This window comes from Apteryx mantelli, chromosome 27, assembly GCF_036417845.1.
Source record: "Apteryx mantelli isolate bAptMan1 chromosome 27, bAptMan1.hap1, whole genome shotgun sequence".
In the NCBI taxonomy this organism is placed as follows: Eukaryota; Metazoa; Chordata; class Aves; order Apterygiformes; family Apterygidae; genus Apteryx; species Apteryx mantelli.
In genome coordinates this window covers 6,180,479-6,198,687 of record NC_090004.1, presented here as the reverse complement: position 1 = coordinate 6,198,687, position 18,209 = coordinate 6,180,479, and the positions used below count along the sequence as shown (strand labels likewise).

General features: G+C 57.4%; 3 protein-coding genes across 14 annotated transcripts; all 3 read right to left on the bottom strand.

Annotated features, from left to right (window-relative positions):
- Positions 1-24: 24 nt before the first annotated feature.
- IQCC (IQ motif containing C) lies at positions 25-3,884 on the bottom strand. Its single transcript, XM_067311758.1, has 5 exons — positions 3,807-3,884; positions 3,078-3,221; positions 2,112-2,457; positions 1,543-1,661; positions 25-1,080 (listed from the first exon to the last, which is right to left on the bottom strand). The coding sequence occupies exons 1-5, from the start codon at positions 3,882-3,884 to the stop codon at positions 1,039-1,041; spliced, it is 729 nt and encodes a 242-aa protein (XP_067167859.1). The 3' UTR covers positions 25-1,038.
- A 137-nt stretch (positions 3,885-4,021) lies between these two features.
- Positions 4,022-6,958, bottom strand: CCDC28B (coiled-coil domain containing 28B). 10 transcript variants are annotated; one of them, XM_067311681.1, is made up of 6 exons: positions 5,481-6,113; positions 4,993-5,186; positions 4,720-4,889; positions 4,476-4,630; positions 4,321-4,343; positions 4,022-4,235 (listed from the first exon to the last, which is right to left on the bottom strand). In XM_067311681.1, the coding sequence occupies exons 2-6, from the start codon at positions 5,142-5,144 to the stop codon at positions 4,181-4,183; spliced, it is 555 nt and encodes a 184-aa protein (XP_067167782.1). In that variant the 5' UTR covers positions 5,145-5,186; positions 5,481-6,113; the 3' UTR covers positions 4,022-4,180. The 10 variants fall into 10 exon arrangements, with proteins under 10 accessions (XP_067167782.1, XP_067167779.1, XP_067167776.1 ...); XM_067311678.1 differs by having other exon boundaries at positions 4,720-5,186; positions 6,025-6,958; XM_067311680.1 differs by lacking the exon at positions 4,022-4,235 and having other exon boundaries at positions 4,242-4,343.
- A 1,352-nt stretch (positions 6,959-8,310) lies between these two features.
- TXLNA (taxilin alpha) lies at positions 8,311-17,884 on the bottom strand. Of its 3 annotated transcripts, XM_067311673.1 has the most exons (12): positions 17,713-17,884; positions 15,870-16,021; positions 14,388-14,726; positions 13,782-13,873; positions 12,762-12,932; positions 11,830-12,024; positions 11,495-11,614; positions 11,123-11,197; positions 10,483-10,575; positions 9,957-10,052; positions 9,145-9,520; positions 8,311-8,832 (listed from the first exon to the last, which is right to left on the bottom strand). In XM_067311673.1, exons 2-11 carry the CDS (start codon positions 15,985-15,987, stop codon positions 9,167-9,169), a joined length of 1,653 nt encoding a protein of 550 aa, XP_067167774.1. In that variant the 5' UTR covers positions 15,988-16,021; positions 17,713-17,884; the 3' UTR covers positions 8,311-8,832; positions 9,145-9,166. The 3 variants fall into 3 exon arrangements, with proteins under 3 accessions (XP_067167774.1, XP_067167772.1, XP_067167773.1); XM_067311671.1 differs by having other exon boundaries at positions 8,311-9,520; XM_067311672.1 differs by lacking the exon at positions 17,713-17,884 and adding an exon at positions 16,097-16,168 and having other exon boundaries at positions 8,311-9,520.
- Positions 17,885-18,209: the final 325 nt, after the last annotated feature.

The following is an 18,209-nucleotide window of genomic DNA, read 5'->3' as shown; positions in this document are numbered from 1 at the left end:
GGACAGGCAGGTTCAGAGACAAACTTCAGGAAAACTTTTTTATTCGCAAACAAGTCAGCATCATCAGGAACAAAAAGCTTTATCCGCCATACGGCAAGAGTGTCCGTTCAGGAAGTAGGAGCACAGAGTGTTTGCACAGAAGACTGAGGGTCACACTGAGGAACCACAGGACTGTGTGGAAAGTCCCTTTCTGAGGGCCACTGGACACCCCTGAACTAAAGCAAAGTGAGCAAAGCATCTCTCTGGACAAAGCACTTTCAAGGCACAACACCAAACCCTCTAAGTCCTTACTGGCTCCCTCAAGCAACAGGGGTTCTGTCCGAGTGACTCTGCCACATGTAGAGGTATTACCACTGCCAGAGACGTGCAAGTCAGGAACCAAGCCTCATCTCCTGAAGGTCAGATTTGATGTGCCATCTCTTCCCACCAATAGCACAGGAAAGCTAGGAAACTTTCCTCCTAACTTAGTACTTCAGCTAGGTGTTCCCCAAAACCTACCACAAATGCTTGGAGATCCCATATACTGCAGAGCTGAGACATACAGAACCATCCCAAATATACAGCTCAGATACCAATATGGGTCACCCCTAATTCAACAGAAAACTTGTTCCTGTAGGTTCAAAGCACCTGCTGCCATCAGGCAGTTTAGTTCAACAACAAGCAATCAGCTGGTCACTTGGAACTGGTCAAAAAGCACCTTCTGTAAGTGACAATCTTCCCAGCCTCAATTTACCTCTAGGACCATCCAGCCACCAGAAATGGGGTTCTTGTGGGAGAAGGCCTCACTGGGACTCCCTCCAGAAACACAGCCTCCCTGGCCTTGCAGTGATATTTAACCCCTGCTTTGACCAAATGTTCACATTTAAAAAAAATAAAAGGCTTTCTTGCCACATTCATCTGAAGCGGAGAACATCAACCCATGGAGCTGGAGTTCTCCCAGGCTGCTGCTGTCCATGAGGTCACGCTGTGACTATGGTCCTCCAGCTCAACTGCTTCTCCACACCAATACAAATTTCCTGCAACCTCCGGAATGTTCTCCTACGGGTCAGGAGTCGCCAGCTTCTTTTTCAGCCTCAAGTACTGCAAGAGGAAGAAAATCAAGCACTGATGATTAAACCTAGAAGTAGGAAAGCACCTGCCTTGGCAGACTAGCCAGTAAAATCGTTAACACCTGACCAGAACATTCACATGAGTCTCACCCTTAAAGCAATGCAAATAGCAACTTGCCGAGTGCCTAGATATGTACTAGCGTATTGTACAGATATGATATTTATCAAAGAAGCAAAGTCTCTGTAACAGGCCAGGAGCTAAGCTTGTAACCGAATCTAAACAGTCTCTGTTTTCCTTTATCATTCCTTATTTTCCGCAGAAGGAAAAGAAGGGAAAAAAACAAAACAAAACATTGCTATCATCTGATCCAATCCTTGAGTAACTGAACTTTCACTGTTCAATCCCCAGTCTCACCACAGACAGCACCTCTCTGGCTGCAAACAGGCACCAGTCCAAACCACTGTTTTGCAAGAGGCAGGGTCAGGCCCTTACATTTTTACGGCTCACAATAGCTTGTTGCAACCACAGCAACTCCATGATCAAGTCATTTCTATAGGACAGGAGGCCAGGCACAGTCCGAGGAAGCTCCTTGAAATCCTCGAGTGGAATTTCTGCAAAGAAACGGACAAATAAAGCATTATCAGAACAAACACTTAGTAGCCAGTTCCCTTTCCCCTGCAGTCAGAACCAGAGAGAGCTAAGAGATATTCTCCCAGATTCAGGCCACAGTTTCAGCATAGCTGGACACTTTGCCAACCAAGCTTCAGTTTGTCCTTAGCTATACCCATAGGTAAGTTACCTGTAGGGACTCTAACTGTGGAGAGCAGTGCTAAGCAGATATCACGCATCTCAGAAAAGGGATTTCAACCAAAGGCCCAGGCAAGAGACCTCAGATTGCATCTATTGTCTCTTCTGCAATGAGTTACTTCGACTTGCCAGCATATTCTTGAGGTTTTGGCTCTCCAAGGACCTGCTTTGCCACCTGCACTTACTGCTACGTCATTCAAACCATACAGGGAGAGCCTGCAGCCCTGGCGTGTCAAGTGACTCCTGTCCCTTACCCAGGCTGGCTCCGGGGGACTCCGTCTCCAGGACAGTGCTGTCCCATACAGAGGATACGCTGCTATTGTTCTTCCGCTCCTCGCCTTCTGCTGGGGCACTGCACCCCTTTGCAGAGGATTTATCTGTATCAGCCCCTATATTTGGCCTCACTTCATCGCCTTCACCTTTGGAAGTCACTTCCTCACTTTGCAGCTCAGCTGTAGGTTTCACGTTGCTGCCACAGCCCCAGTCTCTTTCTGGTTCAGAAGCCTCCAAGAGACATTTCTCCTCCTGCAATTTCTCTGTGCTGGCCTTATCACTTGATACAGTCTCTTGGGTAGTTGAACACTTTACTTCCACTGGCTTCTAGAAGAACAACATGCAAACAACTGAACATAGAGACAAAAATATAAAAATCTCAAAGGTTGGCTCTTCTGTGGGCCAGTGCTTTTGTCCCAGCCAGCGACCTGCAGTTAGCAGCAACTCTGGCATGATACCAACATGCGCTGGTTTGAGCCATCGCTAACATTTTAAAGGGCCTTTGTTCCAGAAGTGGTGAGCTCATTAAAGAGCAATGCTCAACCACCGCAAGAGCTGATCAGATCACTCAGTGTGAACAAGTGAGGTTGGTACACATGGGCAAAAACTGCAGGAGTCATGTGCACAGTTCAGATGTTTAATCTGTGACTAAGGTTCATCCACAAGAAGAAGTCCTCAGTCTGGAACTCAATGACACAAATTGGGGAGACAAAAACAAGCCCTTGCTACATAATCGTTGTTTTTTCTTTGGTAGAAATACAAGCTACTGAGACCGCGCTGCAGAAGAGAATCGTCGGCAGCTTTGCTGTCTGGACATCAGGCCCCACCACCCGCGTGGATCAGTTTGGTGCTGGCGCACTCTTCCCTCTCAGACTAAGCTGCGAAAGCCCCTGCCCGACCTGCAAACTAGCTTTCCCGGGAATGACAGCGCAGGCGAAGGCACGGACCTTCTCCACAAACACAGGCCTCAGCAGGTACTGCCCCCTCCACTCCAGCTGGTCCAGGTCTCCTTCGATCTCCTTCACCACGGCCTCATACTCTGCCCTCAAGCTCTGAAACTGCTTCCGCCACAGGTAGCCCCTGACGCAGGCCTGCAAGCACAGGGCAGAGGCGCCGGTGGAGCTGGGTGTGCCGTTAAGCTGCTGGATGCCAGCGAGACCCCTCCCCGTCCCCCCGCCGGTCTGTGACCATGTAGCCCCCAGGGGAAACGTCTTACGGACAAGGAATGAACACGTTCTCTGTTGGCTTTTTGGATGGTTTCAGTTTTAATGAAACAGTGCCTGCAAACTGTCCAGCTGGCCCAGGGCCCCCTCCAGCCGTGCAGCCTCCCCCAGGGGACCCCCATCCAGCGGTGCCCCTTGCCCAGCAGTGCAGCCCCCTCCGCGGACCCGCCCAGCTGTGCCCTGCGCATCCCCCTAAGACACCCAAGCCGCATCCCTGCATGGGAAGCGCCATCCAGCTGCGCCCCGGGACTCTGCCCAGGAACCGCCCTCGGGACCCCATCCCGCTGTGCCCCAAGGCTGCACCAGTAACCCCCAGCTGGGCCCCCCCCCACACTCCCCCAATACCCTCAGCGGTGCCCCAAGGGCCCCATCCGGCTGTGCAGGCCCCGGGCTCCCCCATCCAGCTGCCCCCCCCGGGCCCCCCAGCGGTTCCCCCCCCCCCCCCGTCCCCACCTGCAGGCGGATCAAGGCGCGCAGCCGCCGCCGCCCCTCCTCCCCCGGCCCCAGCTCCAGCTCCAGCTCCAGCTCCATGGCCGCGACCGCCCGGCGCTGCCGAATGACGTCACCCATCCGCGCCGGCGGGGGCGGTGCCGGGCGCCGGCGGGCCACGCCCCCTCCCGCCGGGCCACGCCCCCTCCCGCCCTCGAGCCGTTATTGTGGGTCCCACCAAAATGGCGGCGGGGGTGGGGGGGAGGTTGACCAGGCCGCCCCTTCCCCTCAGCCCCCACCAGGGCGATGAGCTGCCCCAGCCTCAGCGCGGGACCACATCCCCACCACGCCGCTTCCTGCCGGGGGGGCGCGAGGGCGGCAGCGGGGGCCCACGGAGGTCAGGCCGAGGCGGCGTCCTCCGGCTCCGGGTGCTCCGCCAGGTGCAGCTTCTGTCTGGGCCTGGCGTCAAGGGAAAGCGCGGCCACGCGGCCCCCACCGCTGCCCACGCCCACCCTCCCGGCGCCCTGCCCGAGGATACATGGAGTTGCTGAGCTCCTCCAGCTGCAAGGAAGGAAGGAGAAGAGCGGCTAGGACGCCGGCCGGCACGCTGCGGCCATGGCCAAAACCAGAGCAGGACCAGGCCGCACAGCGGGGTGAGCAGGAGGAGGAGGAGGAGGAAGAGGTCGTGCTCACGTTCGTCAGCAGCTGGTCCAAGTTCCTGTCAGCCACCGTCTTCTTCTGCTCCTCGGAGAGCTCCTCCACGTAGACGTCGAGGCTGAAGTGGAGGCGCGCCAGCTTCTCCTGCATCTCCCGCACGTGCTCCAGCTGCTCGAAGGAGCACTCCTTCCCTGCGCCGGCACCGAGGAGCCGTCACGGCCCAGCCTGGCCCGGCCCACGCCGCCCTGGCCCCCCACCCCGCGCGCCCCGGCCCCCGCACCGAAGGCCTGCAGCTTGCCCGAGTGGAAGTCGTTGAGGAGGTTCAGCAGCCCGCCCTCCATCTCGCAGACGTCGGAGACGTCGGTGAGGAAGCTGTGCTGCAGCAGGGCCCCCAGCGGGGCCCCCGCGCTGCCCCCGGCCGGCGCCACCTGCGCTTTCTCCTTGCTTGTCCTGCGTGGAGGAAAACACACGTGGCATCGCCTGGCCCTGGCGCCGGAGGGGCCGCGGGGTGGCCGTGGGGGGCTGCCGCCCACCCCCCCGGGCTGGCACTGACCGCCTGAGCTTGGCCCGCTGCTTGGGCAAGGGCAGGTGGGGCAGCGGCAGCGCGAAGGAGGTGCTCTTGCTGGTGGGCAGCGGCAGCTTCCGCAGCGTCCCGGCGGGCGCCAGGCACGCCTTGGGGCTCTGCTTCTTCTTCTTGTCGTCCATCGCGGGGCTGGCCAAGGGTTTGGGGGCAGCAGGGGGGAGACCCTGCGTGGGAAGGACACAAGGCTCTTGGCAGCCCCGGCCCCTCCGAGGTGCTTGCAGGGCCTCTCCGTGCCCCGAAGCGTTTGCGACCCTGCGGCTCTCCTGTCCTTGTGCCCTGGAGCTGACAGGGACTCGGGGACCCGCGGGGAGCAGCGCCCGGACAGTCCCTCCCAGGGCAGCGCTGCCCATCCTGCCCGAGCTTTGCTGGCGTTTTCCTGGGGGCTCGGACAGGACACCCCAGCGTGCGGCACGGCGCTGCCTCGGCATGGCTCGCCCTGAGACCCCGCCACGCCGTACCGTGCCGGCTACAAACGCAGCCGAGCTGCGGCAGGGCTCCGCGGGCTCTCGTGGTCTGGCCCCGCGCAGCGGCGTGGCACGGCGTGGCGACGGGCCGCAGCCCAGGCTCTTGCTGTTGCTCAGGCTGTGTTATCCCAGTGTCCATGTCAGAGCATCCCGCGGTGCGGAGCGAAGCCCGGGGGCCTCATCCACCCCCTCCAGGCGCTGCAAAGCAGCCTGGGCATTCCCAGCCGGGGGCTGTTTTTCGCTGGCATTCCCCAGAGCTGCGGACAAGGATTCCAGGCACATGCGCGCGCACCGAGGGCAGGGCAGGGAAATGCCCCGGCTGCCCTAACCGAGAGCCGGGGCAGAACCCACAGCAGGGGTTCGGGGGGGCTCCCTCACCACCCACCGCGTTTCAGCCCCAGCCAAGCGCCTCTGTCCCCCCGGGCCCCTGCGCGGCAGCGGGACAGGGGTGTCCGGCGGAGGCCGCACGAGCCCCTTTGCCCGCAGACTCCGGCCACCCTCCCCGAGCAGCGTGGCCCCGCCGGCGGAGGGGACTGACCTGCGCCAGGCCGCGGTGCCTGGCGTGCGGTGCCAACCCGGCTGCGTCCCCGAGCCCGCAGGACACCGTGTCCCAGCTGCAGGCCCAGGCTGGGATTTGCATTTAAAGGGGAAGGGAACTTCCTCCCACTGCCGCCTGTCCCCGAGGCGGTGGCACTGCCGGACACTGCGCGTCCGAGCAGCCCACAGCATGCGAACGGGCTGCGGGGCCTGGCCTGGACCCCAGCACCTGCTTCACACAGTAGGGATGAGGGCAGGATCCGGCCCCCGGTCACACAGAGCGATGGGCCTGTTTGCACAGCGAGGGCCGGTGCAGATGAGGGCCGGCTCCTGCGCACCTTCCCGGGGCGCCGGACGCCTGCCTGCGCTGCCTGCTGCCGCCTGGCATCCCCTTAAATCAGCTCGGGCTGCCACTCACAGGGGTTTACACCCCATGTCCCCCGCGCAACCCGTTTCTCTGATTTTAGCATCCAGGTTCGTGCGAACACAGGAGCTACTTTCACAAAAACAAGCCTCCAGCAGTCAGCCCAAAATACGAAGAACTGAGCACTGCTTCTTATTTAAACCATTGCAGGATTTTAAGCCGCTCTTAAGAAATTGGGGGTGATGTGAATGCCAAGGGCTGGCCATTCCGGGGGGGTTGATCCCACCAGGACGTTTCCACCTGCAGAGCTGTTCCTGTGTCCTGGCTGCCCTGCGGGACAAACCGTCTGACCCTCCCCGTGGGCAGGGATGCCCCTCTGCTCCCGGAGGAGTTGGGGCCTTTCCCCTTCCCTGCCAGGAGCGTGTAGGGCCGGGGGCCCGCAGAGCCCGCGAAGCTGTGCCAGTGTCTGCACGAAGGCCCAGTGCCCCGGACCTCCCTCCCAAATGCTGCCTGATTAACGCGGTAGCATCAGCTGCCACAGCAGAGCCGGGGCAGGGTGGCATCGGAGCACAGCAGCGCCTGCCGCGCGCAGCCCCGAACAGCCCGTCAAACCAGAGCTGAGCGGGACGGAGAGACAACACGGACGCCAGCAGCAAGTTTGTGTGCGTTTCTATTGGGTTTGCAGATACATACAACAGGCCCCACGCAGAGGCTTTCTGTACCATAACAAAAAATAAAGGGCTTGTGACTTGTAAGAGGTTTTTCTTTTACTCAAAGAGCAGGAAGGAAAGTCCCGCGACAGGCCGCAGCCCTTGCTCATGAGGAAACGGCGCAGTCCCACCCGGCCAGAGCTACGTTCGCTCGCTCAGGACAGGCCGGCTCCCGTCAGCGGCAGACGTGTCCCTGCGCTGGAAGAAGCAATACCGAAAGCGAGGGGCCAGAAGACAAATCCAAGCTGAGTCCCAGGGAACACGTCCCGCTGCACGTTTGAGACTGCAGCTCTGCAGAGGCGCGTTGGACCCGTCTGCAGATGACCACGTTTGTTAAAACTGAATTTGCTGGAAACCTGGTGGAGGAAGGGGGACGCAGAAAGGCAACTCCTGCAGGCTGCTCCCCACAGCAGCGAGGCAGGTCCTTCGCAACGGCACTGTACGTTTGCAGAGAGAAGACATAAGACCAACCGTGTTGCTAGAAGAGAAATTAAAATTGTTCCACTAAATACATCCACCATGAGGAATGGCTCAGGCCAGCTCACTTCAGCTTCACTAAAGCAAAAGGAAGGCAATGCTGAAAATAAAGTCTGTTGTAAAGAGAAGCTGGAGCAAGAAAGTTTCCAGACAAGCAGGGGCCTCCCAGAAAGAACAGGGAAAAGAAAAAGTCTTGAGAAACTAAATAGGAGTCCCCCAAGCACCCCGCTGGCAGGCCTCGCGTGTCTGTCCATAAATGAACTCTAAGCACAACGTGGTCCTTCAGGCAGAGCACTTCGGCGTTTGTCCGCCCCATCCTGCCGACAGGAGAGGCCACAGGCGTCCTCCCAGACGCGGCGGCGCAGGCAGGGTGACAGCGGGGCACTTGGGAGATGCTCTTCTGACAAAGCGAATGGGAAAAGAAGAAAGAGAGGCCTGTCATAGCCCCGGAGCACCAGCACAGCCCGACGGGAGGGTCCGACCCTGCCGAGGGACCAGCCCAGAGCACGGTCCTTGCGGTGGTCCCAGGGATTCAGCCTAAGCAGCGAGTCATGGAGCAGACACAGGGTTTATCCTCCTGGAACCCCAGCTCTATAAACACCTCCGAGACCGCCCCGCTCAGCACCGCGGGATGGGTGCCTGGAGGTCCAAACGCAGGGAAGAGGATTTCAGGTGGAAGGACTTCCCCGTCCCCTTGCACAACTGATCGCACGCGCTTGTGCAAAACACTTAGGAATTAGACCTTTGGATTAACTGTTTAATACACTTGTGCACATGTGCGTATAGCAAAGAGGCAACTGTGAATCATAAGGCTATTGAGACATTGGCAGGTTTGGGGAATAGCAAAGGCCCCGTGGGAGGCCTGCGTGTACCAGGTGCCCACAATTACTCTGCTTCTTTTTGTTCCCATTCAATACACAAAACCCAGACAACAGAGGAAAGACAGTCTCTTTCTCCCTCGTTTGCTCAGCTCACAGACGAGAGAGTTGCCAGTCAGGACATGAAAAAATGAGAGCAAGTCCAGGAGCTCCCTCCTGCCTGAGGCTGGATGCAGAGGAGAAAGGGAGAAGCCAGTGCTGGGAAACGCATCAGCTCTCCCCTGCTTAGCTCTTTTGCTTTAACTCGCCTTGAGAGCGTTGGTCTGAAGCTGGAGGAGGCGACACGTCCAGCTGTCCCAGTGCCACAGGCTGGAGGAGGGCCAGGGCAGTTCCACACACCTGCTTTCCTGAGCTGTGCTAGATTTTAGGGGAGTCACAGCCTGCCAATGACAAGGTCTTTTAGTGAGAGGGACAATCAGTTGAGTCTCCATATATTATTCACACACACACAAGGAGGTGGGTCATTCTAGTTGTCATATATATCCATATATAAAGTGTATGTTGCCCTGCACATATTTTATATATCATATATATATCATATATATATATATAATTTTAAAAACCCTCCAAAAACCTAAACTAGGAAATCTCAAAGCCCATGGAGGGCTTCCCCCTCACACTTGTCCAAGGACTGGGAGAGGGGTATCAGGTCAAGTCTGTGGAAACATTCATGTTACCCTCCCTTGCCCTACCTCTGGCTACCGCACAGCGGGCTCAGTCAGCGCCCTGAGTGCGTTCCTCAGTCCCACTCTGCCCCAAGGCTCCTATGCTCAGTTCTCCCAGGCTCTCCGCAGGGTCCGTGCTGTGTGTCGGCTTTCCTGAGTGAAGGCAATCCTCAGCCAGGCGCTGCTCTGCTGGCGCACTTCCCGCCGCCGCTGCCTCGGAGCCGTCCCGAGATGGGTCCTTCAAAGGCTCCGACAGGTCCGTGTCTGCCCGGGGCGCGTGGGCACACAGGTCCTGCACCTTCTTATTGAGGTCGTTGCGCTCTGTTTGCAGGGCCCGACACAGTTTCTCCAGGCGCTGGATTTTCACCTGAAGCCCCTCTAACTCCTTATCCCGAAGGGTTTTCTGCAAAGAGAAAGGCAGCTCAGACCCTGCCACTCTGGGAAGGGAGGCAGAAAGGGAGAGATGAAACCCCAAAGGGAACTCAAGGGGGATATATTTGTGACTGAGCAAACATTTAGCATTCAAAGGACCTGGTGCTATTGTCCCTGCTTCTTTCTCCCTTTGCCCCGTGGAGGCCAAGTGCAGCTGAGACTGTCTCAGACTTCTTCCAAGCACCTCTGCATTCATTAACCCTCACTTCTGCCACGCAATAGAGGGCTCCTATCATCATGTACAGGGAAGGAAGTCAAGCTGAAGGGAAAGACAATCCCCACCATACGACATGCCCACAACAAGACAGGAGTTGTCCTGCTATTCCTCAGCTCTGGCCCAAAGCTATCCAATACGTCACCAGCTGCCTGAGTCAGCACAGGAAAAAAAACAGCCAGAGCCTCCTTACCTCTTCAGCCATTTCCAAGAGAGCCTTGTTGCTGCTCTCCCAGCGAGAACGGTACATAGTGGTCTCTTTCTCTAGCTTCTTGATTTTCTTAGTCATCTACAGAATCACAGCAACAAAAAAAGAAACAAATAAGCCCCAGGCAGAGCGCTGCAGTCGGTTACGTGTAGGATACCCTCCAACAGGCACCCACTTTCCCAGCACAGACAGCGAGATGTTGCCGTCCTCGCTGGCCTGGGAAATGTCTCATCTTGCTGGAGTCAGCTTCTCCAGTGGGAAACACCAACCAGGCAACAACAAATCCAGGAGCCAGAAGTAGCCCCAGTTGTTCTGATACATATGGGGGCACAGCAGTCACCCCACAAGGATGGCATATCTTCTATAAGCAGCCAGCTCATGGCCAATTTTAATACCAGTAAAATTGAACAAAATCAAGGAGCTGCTGCTTCTTGGCTCACAAAAGCAGCGAGGAGAGACGGGCAGTGCCTCCAGCCCACGCTAGCTCTGCGGGGCAGTGACAGTTACCCACCTTCTCCATCTCCTGTTTAAACGTTGTGAACACTTCACTGCTTTTGGAAAGGGTGTTCTGGAATTCTTCAAACTTCTCTGTGTAGAGAGCCAGCTGGGGGAAGAGAAAGGGTTACAGTGCCTCACTGCTCACCACGGCACCCGACAGCCTTCCCACTCAGCCCTCCCCTGAGAGGGGGAGCTTTCAGCCAAGACTGAGCTAGTTATCTTGGGGCTGGACTTGACAACAAACAAGCTCACAGCACAGAGCTGCTTTGCCAACATAGGCACGGCAGAATGGGGAGCAATCCTTCCACTTTCTTACAGGCACATCCTTAGAGTGATGTGGATGCCCTGCAAACGTCTCCTGGCCTCAACACGAAGCACTTGCTGGGTCTGATTCAGCAAGGTACGCTCACACGAAAGCCCCCGGCACTGGGAAAGGTGCTGGTAAAACCAAGGCCACTTTCTCCAAGGAGGCAGAAGAGCTGAAGGAGGCCCCAGCTCACACTGTGCTTCCTGTGCTGACACGGGCTCACCAATGTCAAATTCAGGGACAGTCCTGCCCCCGTGTTTTCCAGCTTAAGGAGCTTAAGCGGCTCATCCCTGCGGAGGGAGGAAGGAAAACAAAGCAGGCCAAGCACACAGACCAGGTAACTCACCTGCTGCTTGAGATGGGTCTCCTGCTGCTTCATCAGCTCACACATCCTCTGAGACTCCACAGCTTCCTTCAGCAGCTAGAGAAGGGTAAATGCAGTTACCTTGCTGCCACTAGGGAAGGCTCTCAACATGCCCCTGCATGGCTGGTGCTTGGCCTGGAGGCAGCAGAGGGCTGGGAGAAACATGAAGAGCAGAGCAGGGCTCCAGTCTCGCTCCCGAGGCAGCTGGGGAAACGGTCATGGCTGGGTACGCGGCAGGCCTGGGATGGCCTGATCCGATTTGGGCTCTGCACTCAGAAGCTTGATGGTTACAAGCCTTCACAGAGAGATGAGGCAAAGAGTTTGCTGCCATTAAAGAATCGCAGTAAGACTTACAAAGTCCTTCTCCCGCTGGTGCCTCTCCTCTGCCTCCTTCAGCATTTCCTGCGCTTGCTGGAGCTTGGCGTCCACGAGCTGCTGCTGCAGGTCCTTGTGTTTGAACACCTTATCGATGTGCTGCCAAGGGAAACACGCCACCGGTCACTGACATGCTCAGCCAGGGCCCTGGTGCCCACGTGGCAATGGCAGTGATCCCAAGGGAAGATCCCAGGAACCCAGAGGTCCCCTCTCCCCTCTGAAGCCAGTAGCTGTCACTGCCCCAGGGACACACTCCGCTGGGCAGAATGGAAGCACCAGAGCAGCCCTACACCAGGCCTCCTGCCCTGACCCACCTCCTCCCGCAGCTCATACTGCTCGATGAGCTTCTTGAGTCTCTCCGCCAGCTCCATGTTCTCCTGGCGCAGCTTGGAGTTCCTCTCGTTGTGTTGCTCCATCTGGAGCTGGATGTCGTTCAGTGTCACCTGGAAGTGGGATGTCACCTCCTTCCGCTTCTCCTCTTCCTCCCGTGCACGCTGGACACCCTCCTCCTGCGTGAGGAGGGCAGAGACAGCAGGACCATGTCAGCCGCTGTGCTGGACAGGTAGGTGAGCAATCCTGCCTAAGCCATGATGAATCCACCTGGCCTCCCACTATTGCTCATATTGCTTGAGAAGGCACCTTGGGCCACTGCCGGACTGCCGTTCCTCAGCCTGCTCTGGCCTTTCCCCTCCATTTCTCCAGTAAACAGGCCCTGAAATAATGCTCGGGCATGCTGGATAAGTTATATTTTGCCTCCTAGGTGTCGTTATGAATTTACCTCAAGGGCAGAGGTGGGCAGCACTGCAGAGCTGTTTGGGATATAAGGACGTGCAGAAGTTTGCTGACCCCAGGGAACTCCCCCGTACAGCTGCAGCTCTAGCAAACAGCTGCACTGATAGTAACCAACAGTCCAGGTCGCTGCTAGTCACAGTCACCAAGAGACACGCTAGGTCCTGGACATTGCCCCACTTGCCTTCCCCCATGACATTTGAGCTAGTCCACAAAGCGCCCTGCTCTTCTCCACTCAGGACAAGACCATGGGTGCTGCCCCCCTTCCCTCCTATCACTTGCCTTTTTTGCAAGATGAGGCTTAACAGCAAAATCAAAGCGCTGCCCTGGGCAGTTGACTGCGGGCAAACACAGGTGAAGGTAAGTCTGCCAAAGTGGCTTGCAGCCCCACAACACACAATCCGAGTGCTTGGGATCAAACAGCTCCTGAAGCAGTGGGAAAACACAAGACACTTGCCTTGAGGGTGCGGTTGTGTCTCTGGAGCTCACGGCACAGGCTCTCCAGCTTGCTGCGGGCCAGGATGGCTTTGCTGTGCTCGCTATGCAAGTGGTCCTTCTCTTGTACCAGCTGCGTCTGCTTCTTCTGCAAGATCTTCATCTGTTTCTGGGAGTTACGGTGCTCTTCCAGCTACAGCAGAGGAGCAAAAGGAACAGATGCAGCAAAACACATCAGAGCAATGCTGTGCCCTTGGGAGGGGACTTGGGACATTGCTCAAACGGAGCAGAGCTCTGAGCGCACGGCCGGCTGCACGGCAATCCTGAACACGTCCACTTTGGACGCACACAGCAGGCCTGATACTTCTGTGCGCTGGATCTAGGCATGTGCCTGAACTCCTAGCCCTGGTAAATGTGGCGCATGAGACTCATCGGATTCTTTGCGTGCACATTCAGCCATGCAACAGGCACGCAGCAATGCAGTGACTCTGGCAAACACAAAGTTCTTGTCAGGAAATTATCAACAAAAACACGATGACTGAGTAATAGAGACTGGAGAAAAGCATTCGTGTTGTCCTCTGTCACAGCTGGGCTTGCCAACGCGCAGCTGAGCACTGCCTGCAGAGAGACATCAGCACACACAGGCCTCAGCATAACGGACCTGGCCACAGTACTCTCCTGAGACAGGATGGGCGAGAGATGCAATACTAAAGGAGGAGAGAGGAAACAGACCTGCAGTCCTCTCCCACGCAGATCTGCCAACAATACTCCTGTCCTCACTTGCTCCTCTGCAGAATCCCCAAACAGAGATGCCTGGCTGGACCAAGCAACAGCTGTCCTCTGGAATTTGGATATCCAGCATCGCAGGGATCCCAGAACATAACCTGCAAGGCTACACGAGCATGCCTGGACTGTCCCTCCCAACACCAAGAAAAAAAAAACAAAAAAACTACAGCCATCTTCTGCCTCGTCAAACAGTCTCAGTCCTCACTGTTGCGGAGTGTCCTTCCCCAGAGCCTGGAACGAAGAAATAAGGACTCACCAGCTCAGCGTATTTCTTGCACAGTGCTGCCAGTTTCTCCTCTGGCGTGCTCAGGGTGTTCAGCGTCTGCATCAGCAAAGTGATTTCTTTGCCTGGAACGAGACACAGAATTTAAAAAAAATACATCCTTTACACAGAGCTCTCGCTCATAAGGCAAGGACGGGAGAGAGAAACCAGGCATCTGTGCACACCCCATCTCACAGCCACAGCTACAATCTCCAGTGCCTTCTCTGGGCTCTGCCCTGTAGGTTTTACTACATACAGCCAGGGGGGAATTGAAGCAGGCGTGGGGAGACTTGGCTTTCAGAACAGGCACCACCACTGGGCTGACTAGGCAGAGCTGTGTCTAGCAGAAGGGAAATGCGCAGAATTCAGAGCTGCAGCAGCACTCAGAACCAGTCAGCGCCTTTGCAGCACTCAGTATGTTCCCTCGCACACCACAAGAACGAGATGCCATATCGTTTCCAAACACTGCTGTACATCACGCACATAAGGTGCTTATTTCACAGAGGAAAATCAGCGCAGTACAAAAAAAATTAAAAAAAAAAACAATGTCTGCACTGAAGTTCTCAAGCTGGCTGCATACCACAGCGGGGAACCTCTTACCAAGGCCTTTGGCTTTCTTCTTTTCCTGAGCCCTCTTCTGATCCCGCTCCCCACACTCCTCGCCGGGTCGGAACTCTTCGGTCCCCTTCGAGTTTTCCTTCTCTCCATTCATCTCAGGGCTGCCCGACTCCTGGTCGCCGTTCCTCGGGGACTCGCTACGACACTTCTCCGCTTCCTCCGGCTCCGCGGGCTCGCTCTGTCCGCCGTCCTCGCCTGGACCCTCCTGGCTGGCATCCACACAGTACGTGTTCAAGATGTCCTCAAGCTGTCTGCTTAGCTCTTCCGAGACGTCACGCACGGCAGGCCGGGAGGACTTCGTGTCCTCCTGTGCGAGAGGAGCTGTGGGAGACGGGAACACAAAAGCATGATGCTTCCCCCACACGGTCTATTCTCTCATCTCTGCTACGGCCCTATAAACCCAGAGCCCAGGGAAGGTTTCCCCAGCACCCCACCGCACCAGGGCAGGCTAAACTTGCAGCAACATAAGCTGCTTTGTTCTGGCTGCGTCTGCAGCCAGCTGCCCTGACAATAGAGGTGCATTCCTAACAGCCTCTCTTTTGATCACGAGAGCATGACCAAGCCCCTGACATCTGTCAAGAGCAAAATTTCACACCCCCCACCATCCTTGAACGAAAGCAGGTTTTGCATGAGTTTTCCTTCACAGGAACAGCCTGCTAATATCCCTGGAGCGAGGCTTTGTGAGACTACAATAGATTTAAAACCCGAGCTAGTCTCTCTTGTCACATATAGAACAGCTGTATTGGGTCAGATCAAAGGTATCTTGTCCCTAAGAGCAACCAACAGCAGATGCTTAGGGAAGGAGTAGGCAGCACATCCCTCAGCATGCTCCTTAGCTTCCAAACTTCCCCCAAATGAGACTCCTTGATGACAGACAGCAGTTGGTTATTAAACTAACTCTACACCCTGGGCATTTGCTACATCCCACACTTACAAGGCATCAGAACATAAGGCAGGGTTAATCTTAACTAAGCACCTACTTTATTAGACGTTTTTCTTCTTCCAGAGAATTATTTTTATGACTTGAAAAGTGCCAGTAACAGGGCAGGTCACTCAGCATAACACTGTCCCAAGGAAAGAACTGTCTGACTTTTTCCCGTATGGGATCCTTAAGGTCTAAGCAACAGTAAATAACCCATCGTGTTCAGGTCGGGATCAGAGGCAGATGCAACTCCAAACTTTGGTAACCTGTTCCCCAAGGAAGCAGTAACTACTTCAGAACTGCGCATACACAGAAGCGATAAGAAACAAGGATTTTCTGCTCCTGACATCACGGCTGCTCTTATTCAAGTCAAAAGGGCTGGATACAATGGCCCACCCTCCTACGGAGAAAGCAACAGCCCAACTCTTTTCAGGCTTGAAACCTGCCCTCCCGCTTTTCCTGCGCCTCGCTGCTCCGGCTGTCAGCACCATCCGCAGCCACCGACAGGGAGCTGCGCGTCCCGGGACCTGCGGACTCCCCACCTGCAAGGGGTGCTGCAGCCTCAGGTAAGTCGCCTTCCTCCAGCACCAGGCTGCTGCTCATTTTGGAAGAACTAGCAGGCCGCGGGGCAGCTTTGGTCTCGCCACCTTGGTTCTTCATCACGACTTTGCTCCCCACTCAGTCTCAACAAGCCCTAGTGAATGAGAAACAGCAACCGTATTTAATTTTAAGAAGTAACAGTTTGGGGGATTACAGCAGGATTCATCACCTTGCTGGGGAGACAACCGGTGCACTCAGAACGGAGAAACGACTCGTTCCCAGGGAGGCTGCTTCCCCGCTGCCAGCTGCCACTATCCCACCTGCGGCTCAGCACAGAGGAAAGCAGCATTTCGTGATTTGCGCCTCACTGCAAAGGCCTCTATGTCAGAATAATTATTCTTTCAGTTGAGAAATGCTAGAAGCAGCCCCTGCTAGGGCAGGGAAGCAAATCCTGAATCACGCACAGCATGTAGCTTTCCTAATCTGTAGGGTACAACCTTCTCAGCACTGTTACTCTCCCCTGCCCCCACCACACTTTCCTCTTAGAACATTTCTCCTCCTGCTAACAAGCGTGTTTCACAGCTGAGAGCGATCTGTGCAGGCTGACAGCAAAACCCCCTCCCTACGTGGAAGGGCCAGGGACCAAAGCCTCCACGGGAGAAAAGTCAGCACCGACTAAAACAATAACGCATACCTGGCCGGAGAAAAGCGTGCAGCTCCCAGGCAGAGCTGGAGCTCAGCACTGAAAAGATTAACCAGCCTCACCACGAGCCACAACTAACAGACGGAGCTCAACTCCCAGCTCCTCGCTCATCTTCCTCCTCTCCCCCCCAGCAGGGTATGTTCTCTCCGACTCTTCCCCCCTGCACCCTCTGCTCCAGTTATGATGCTAATTACAAAGCAGAGGCAGCCAGTGCTCCTAGTCTAGAGCTGAGGGATCCTTCCGCAAGAGGTGGGAAAAACCCTTGCTGCAATTTCGCAGTAGTCACCCAGCGAGACCTGGGCTCTTTCTCAGAGAGCAGCCCAGGACATGGCTTATGAAGTAAAAACGCAGGAGAAAATTAGGAGCAGGCGCAGCAGCCGAGCACATGTATCATCCACCCACGGGCTGGCGAGGCTGCGCCCCCTCCCAGGCAGGCCCGCAGCCCCCAGCACGCTGCTCTCGTGCCCTCAGGAGCTCCTTTTCCTCGGCTGCTGTAAATAGCGCAACTCCCGTGTGCTTCCCCAGGCTCCGGCAGGCGATAACCGGCTCCGCGGCACCCCACGCACCCACCCCGGGCTAGAGGCAGCTCCTCTGACCCTGCCCCGGCCTTTGCCTCTCCGACCGAGCCCTGCCCGGCCACGCTGCCCCGGACCCGGCACCCCGCGCAGCCCCCTGCACCCCCATGTCCTGCCCCACTGCCACGACAGCCCCTGCCCTCGCTGTTAACACCCCTGCGCCGCCCCACAGCGAACGCTGCCACTCCTGCCCCTCTCCCCGGTCAGTACTGACCCGACCCCCCAGTCAGTACCCCACACCTGCCCCCCACGGCAATACCCCTACCCTGCCCCCCCCAAGTTAATACCCTGCCCTGTCCATTATACCCCAGCATCTGTCCCCCGCCCAGTCAGCGCCCCATCCCCTGTTATGCCCCATCCCCTGCCCCCCCCCACTCGCTGCCCCCGTCCCCTGTAATACCCCGGCATCTGCCCTCCCGGTCACTGCCCCATTCCTCCGTTAACACCCCAGACCCGGCCCTACCCCCCCCCGTGGCACCCTCAGGGCCTTGCCCCCCCCCACATGACGTTCCAGGCGGACACACGCCCCCCTCTCCCCAAAGCACCGCAATGACGTCATGCACGTACCCCGTGACGTCACCGCCAGGGGGGTCTGACGCGGCCCCCCCCCCCCTCCTCAGCCAACCAGCGAGCAGGAGCCAGCGGCGCCCCGGCACATCGGAGGGAAGCGAGGACGGAGCGGCCCCCTCCCCGGCGCCGCCCCGCCGGTCCCGCTGCCGGCGGCGGCTCCGCGGCGTCTCCTCCCCGCCTCCCCCCGGGCTCCGCGCCGAGACAAGCGGCTCCGGCCCGGGCCTCCGAGCGGGCGTGCAGCGCGCATGCGCCTCCTCGCGCCGCCGCCCAATCAGCGGCCGCGGCGCCGCGTGGGCCGCCGGGAAATACCGGCGAGAGGCGGCAGCGGCGGCGGGCAGCCGGTGACACTACAGCTCCCAACGCGCCCCGCGCGGGGCGAAGGGCGCGAACTACCGCTCCCGGCGTGCACCGCGCGCGAGAGAACTACAACTCCCGGCGTGCCCCGCGCGGGGCGGCCGTTCACGGCGCTGAGGGCCCGCTTCCCCCCCTCCCCC

Bases quoted from the DNA above. Each gene is read 5' to 3' on its own strand.
- IQCC (XM_067311758.1), bottom strand. From the start codon at position 3,884: ATGGAGCTGGAGCTGGAGCTGGAGCTGGGGCCGGGGGAGGAGGGGCGG. The intron at 3,222-3,806 runs GTGGGGACGGGG...CTGTGCTTGCAG, and splicing joins GCGCCTTGATCCGCCTGCAG to GCCTGCGTCAGGGGCTACCT. The intron at 1,081-1,542 runs GTAAGGGCCTGA...TTCCTCTTGCAG, and splicing joins CTATTGTGAGCCGTAAAAAT to TACTTGAGGCTGAAAAAGAA.
- CCDC28B (XM_067311674.1), bottom strand. From the start codon at position 6,215: ATGCTGTGGGCTGCTCGGACGCGCAGTGTCCGGCAGTGCCACCGCCTC. The intron at 5,187-6,024 runs GTCAGTCCCCTC...CTTCCCACGCAG, and splicing joins GGCACCGCGGCCTGGCGCAG to GGTCTCCCCCCTGCTGCCCC. The intron at 4,631-4,719 runs GTGCGGGGGCCG...GTGCCGGCGCAG, and splicing joins GGGCAAGCTGCAGGCCTTCG to GGAAGGAGTGCTCCTTCGAG.
- TXLNA (XM_067311671.1), bottom strand. From the start codon at position 15,987: ATGAAGAACCAAGGTGGCGAGACCAAAGCTGCCCCGCGGCCTGCTAGT. The intron at 14,727-15,869 runs GTGGGGAGTCCG...CGTCTCCCACAG, and splicing joins GGCTGCAGCACCCCTTGCAG to CTCCTCTCGCACAGGAGGAC. The intron at 12,933-13,781 runs GTGAGTCCTTAT...CCTCTGCTGTAG, and splicing joins GCAAGAAATACGCTGAGCTG to CTGGAAGAGCACCGTAACTC.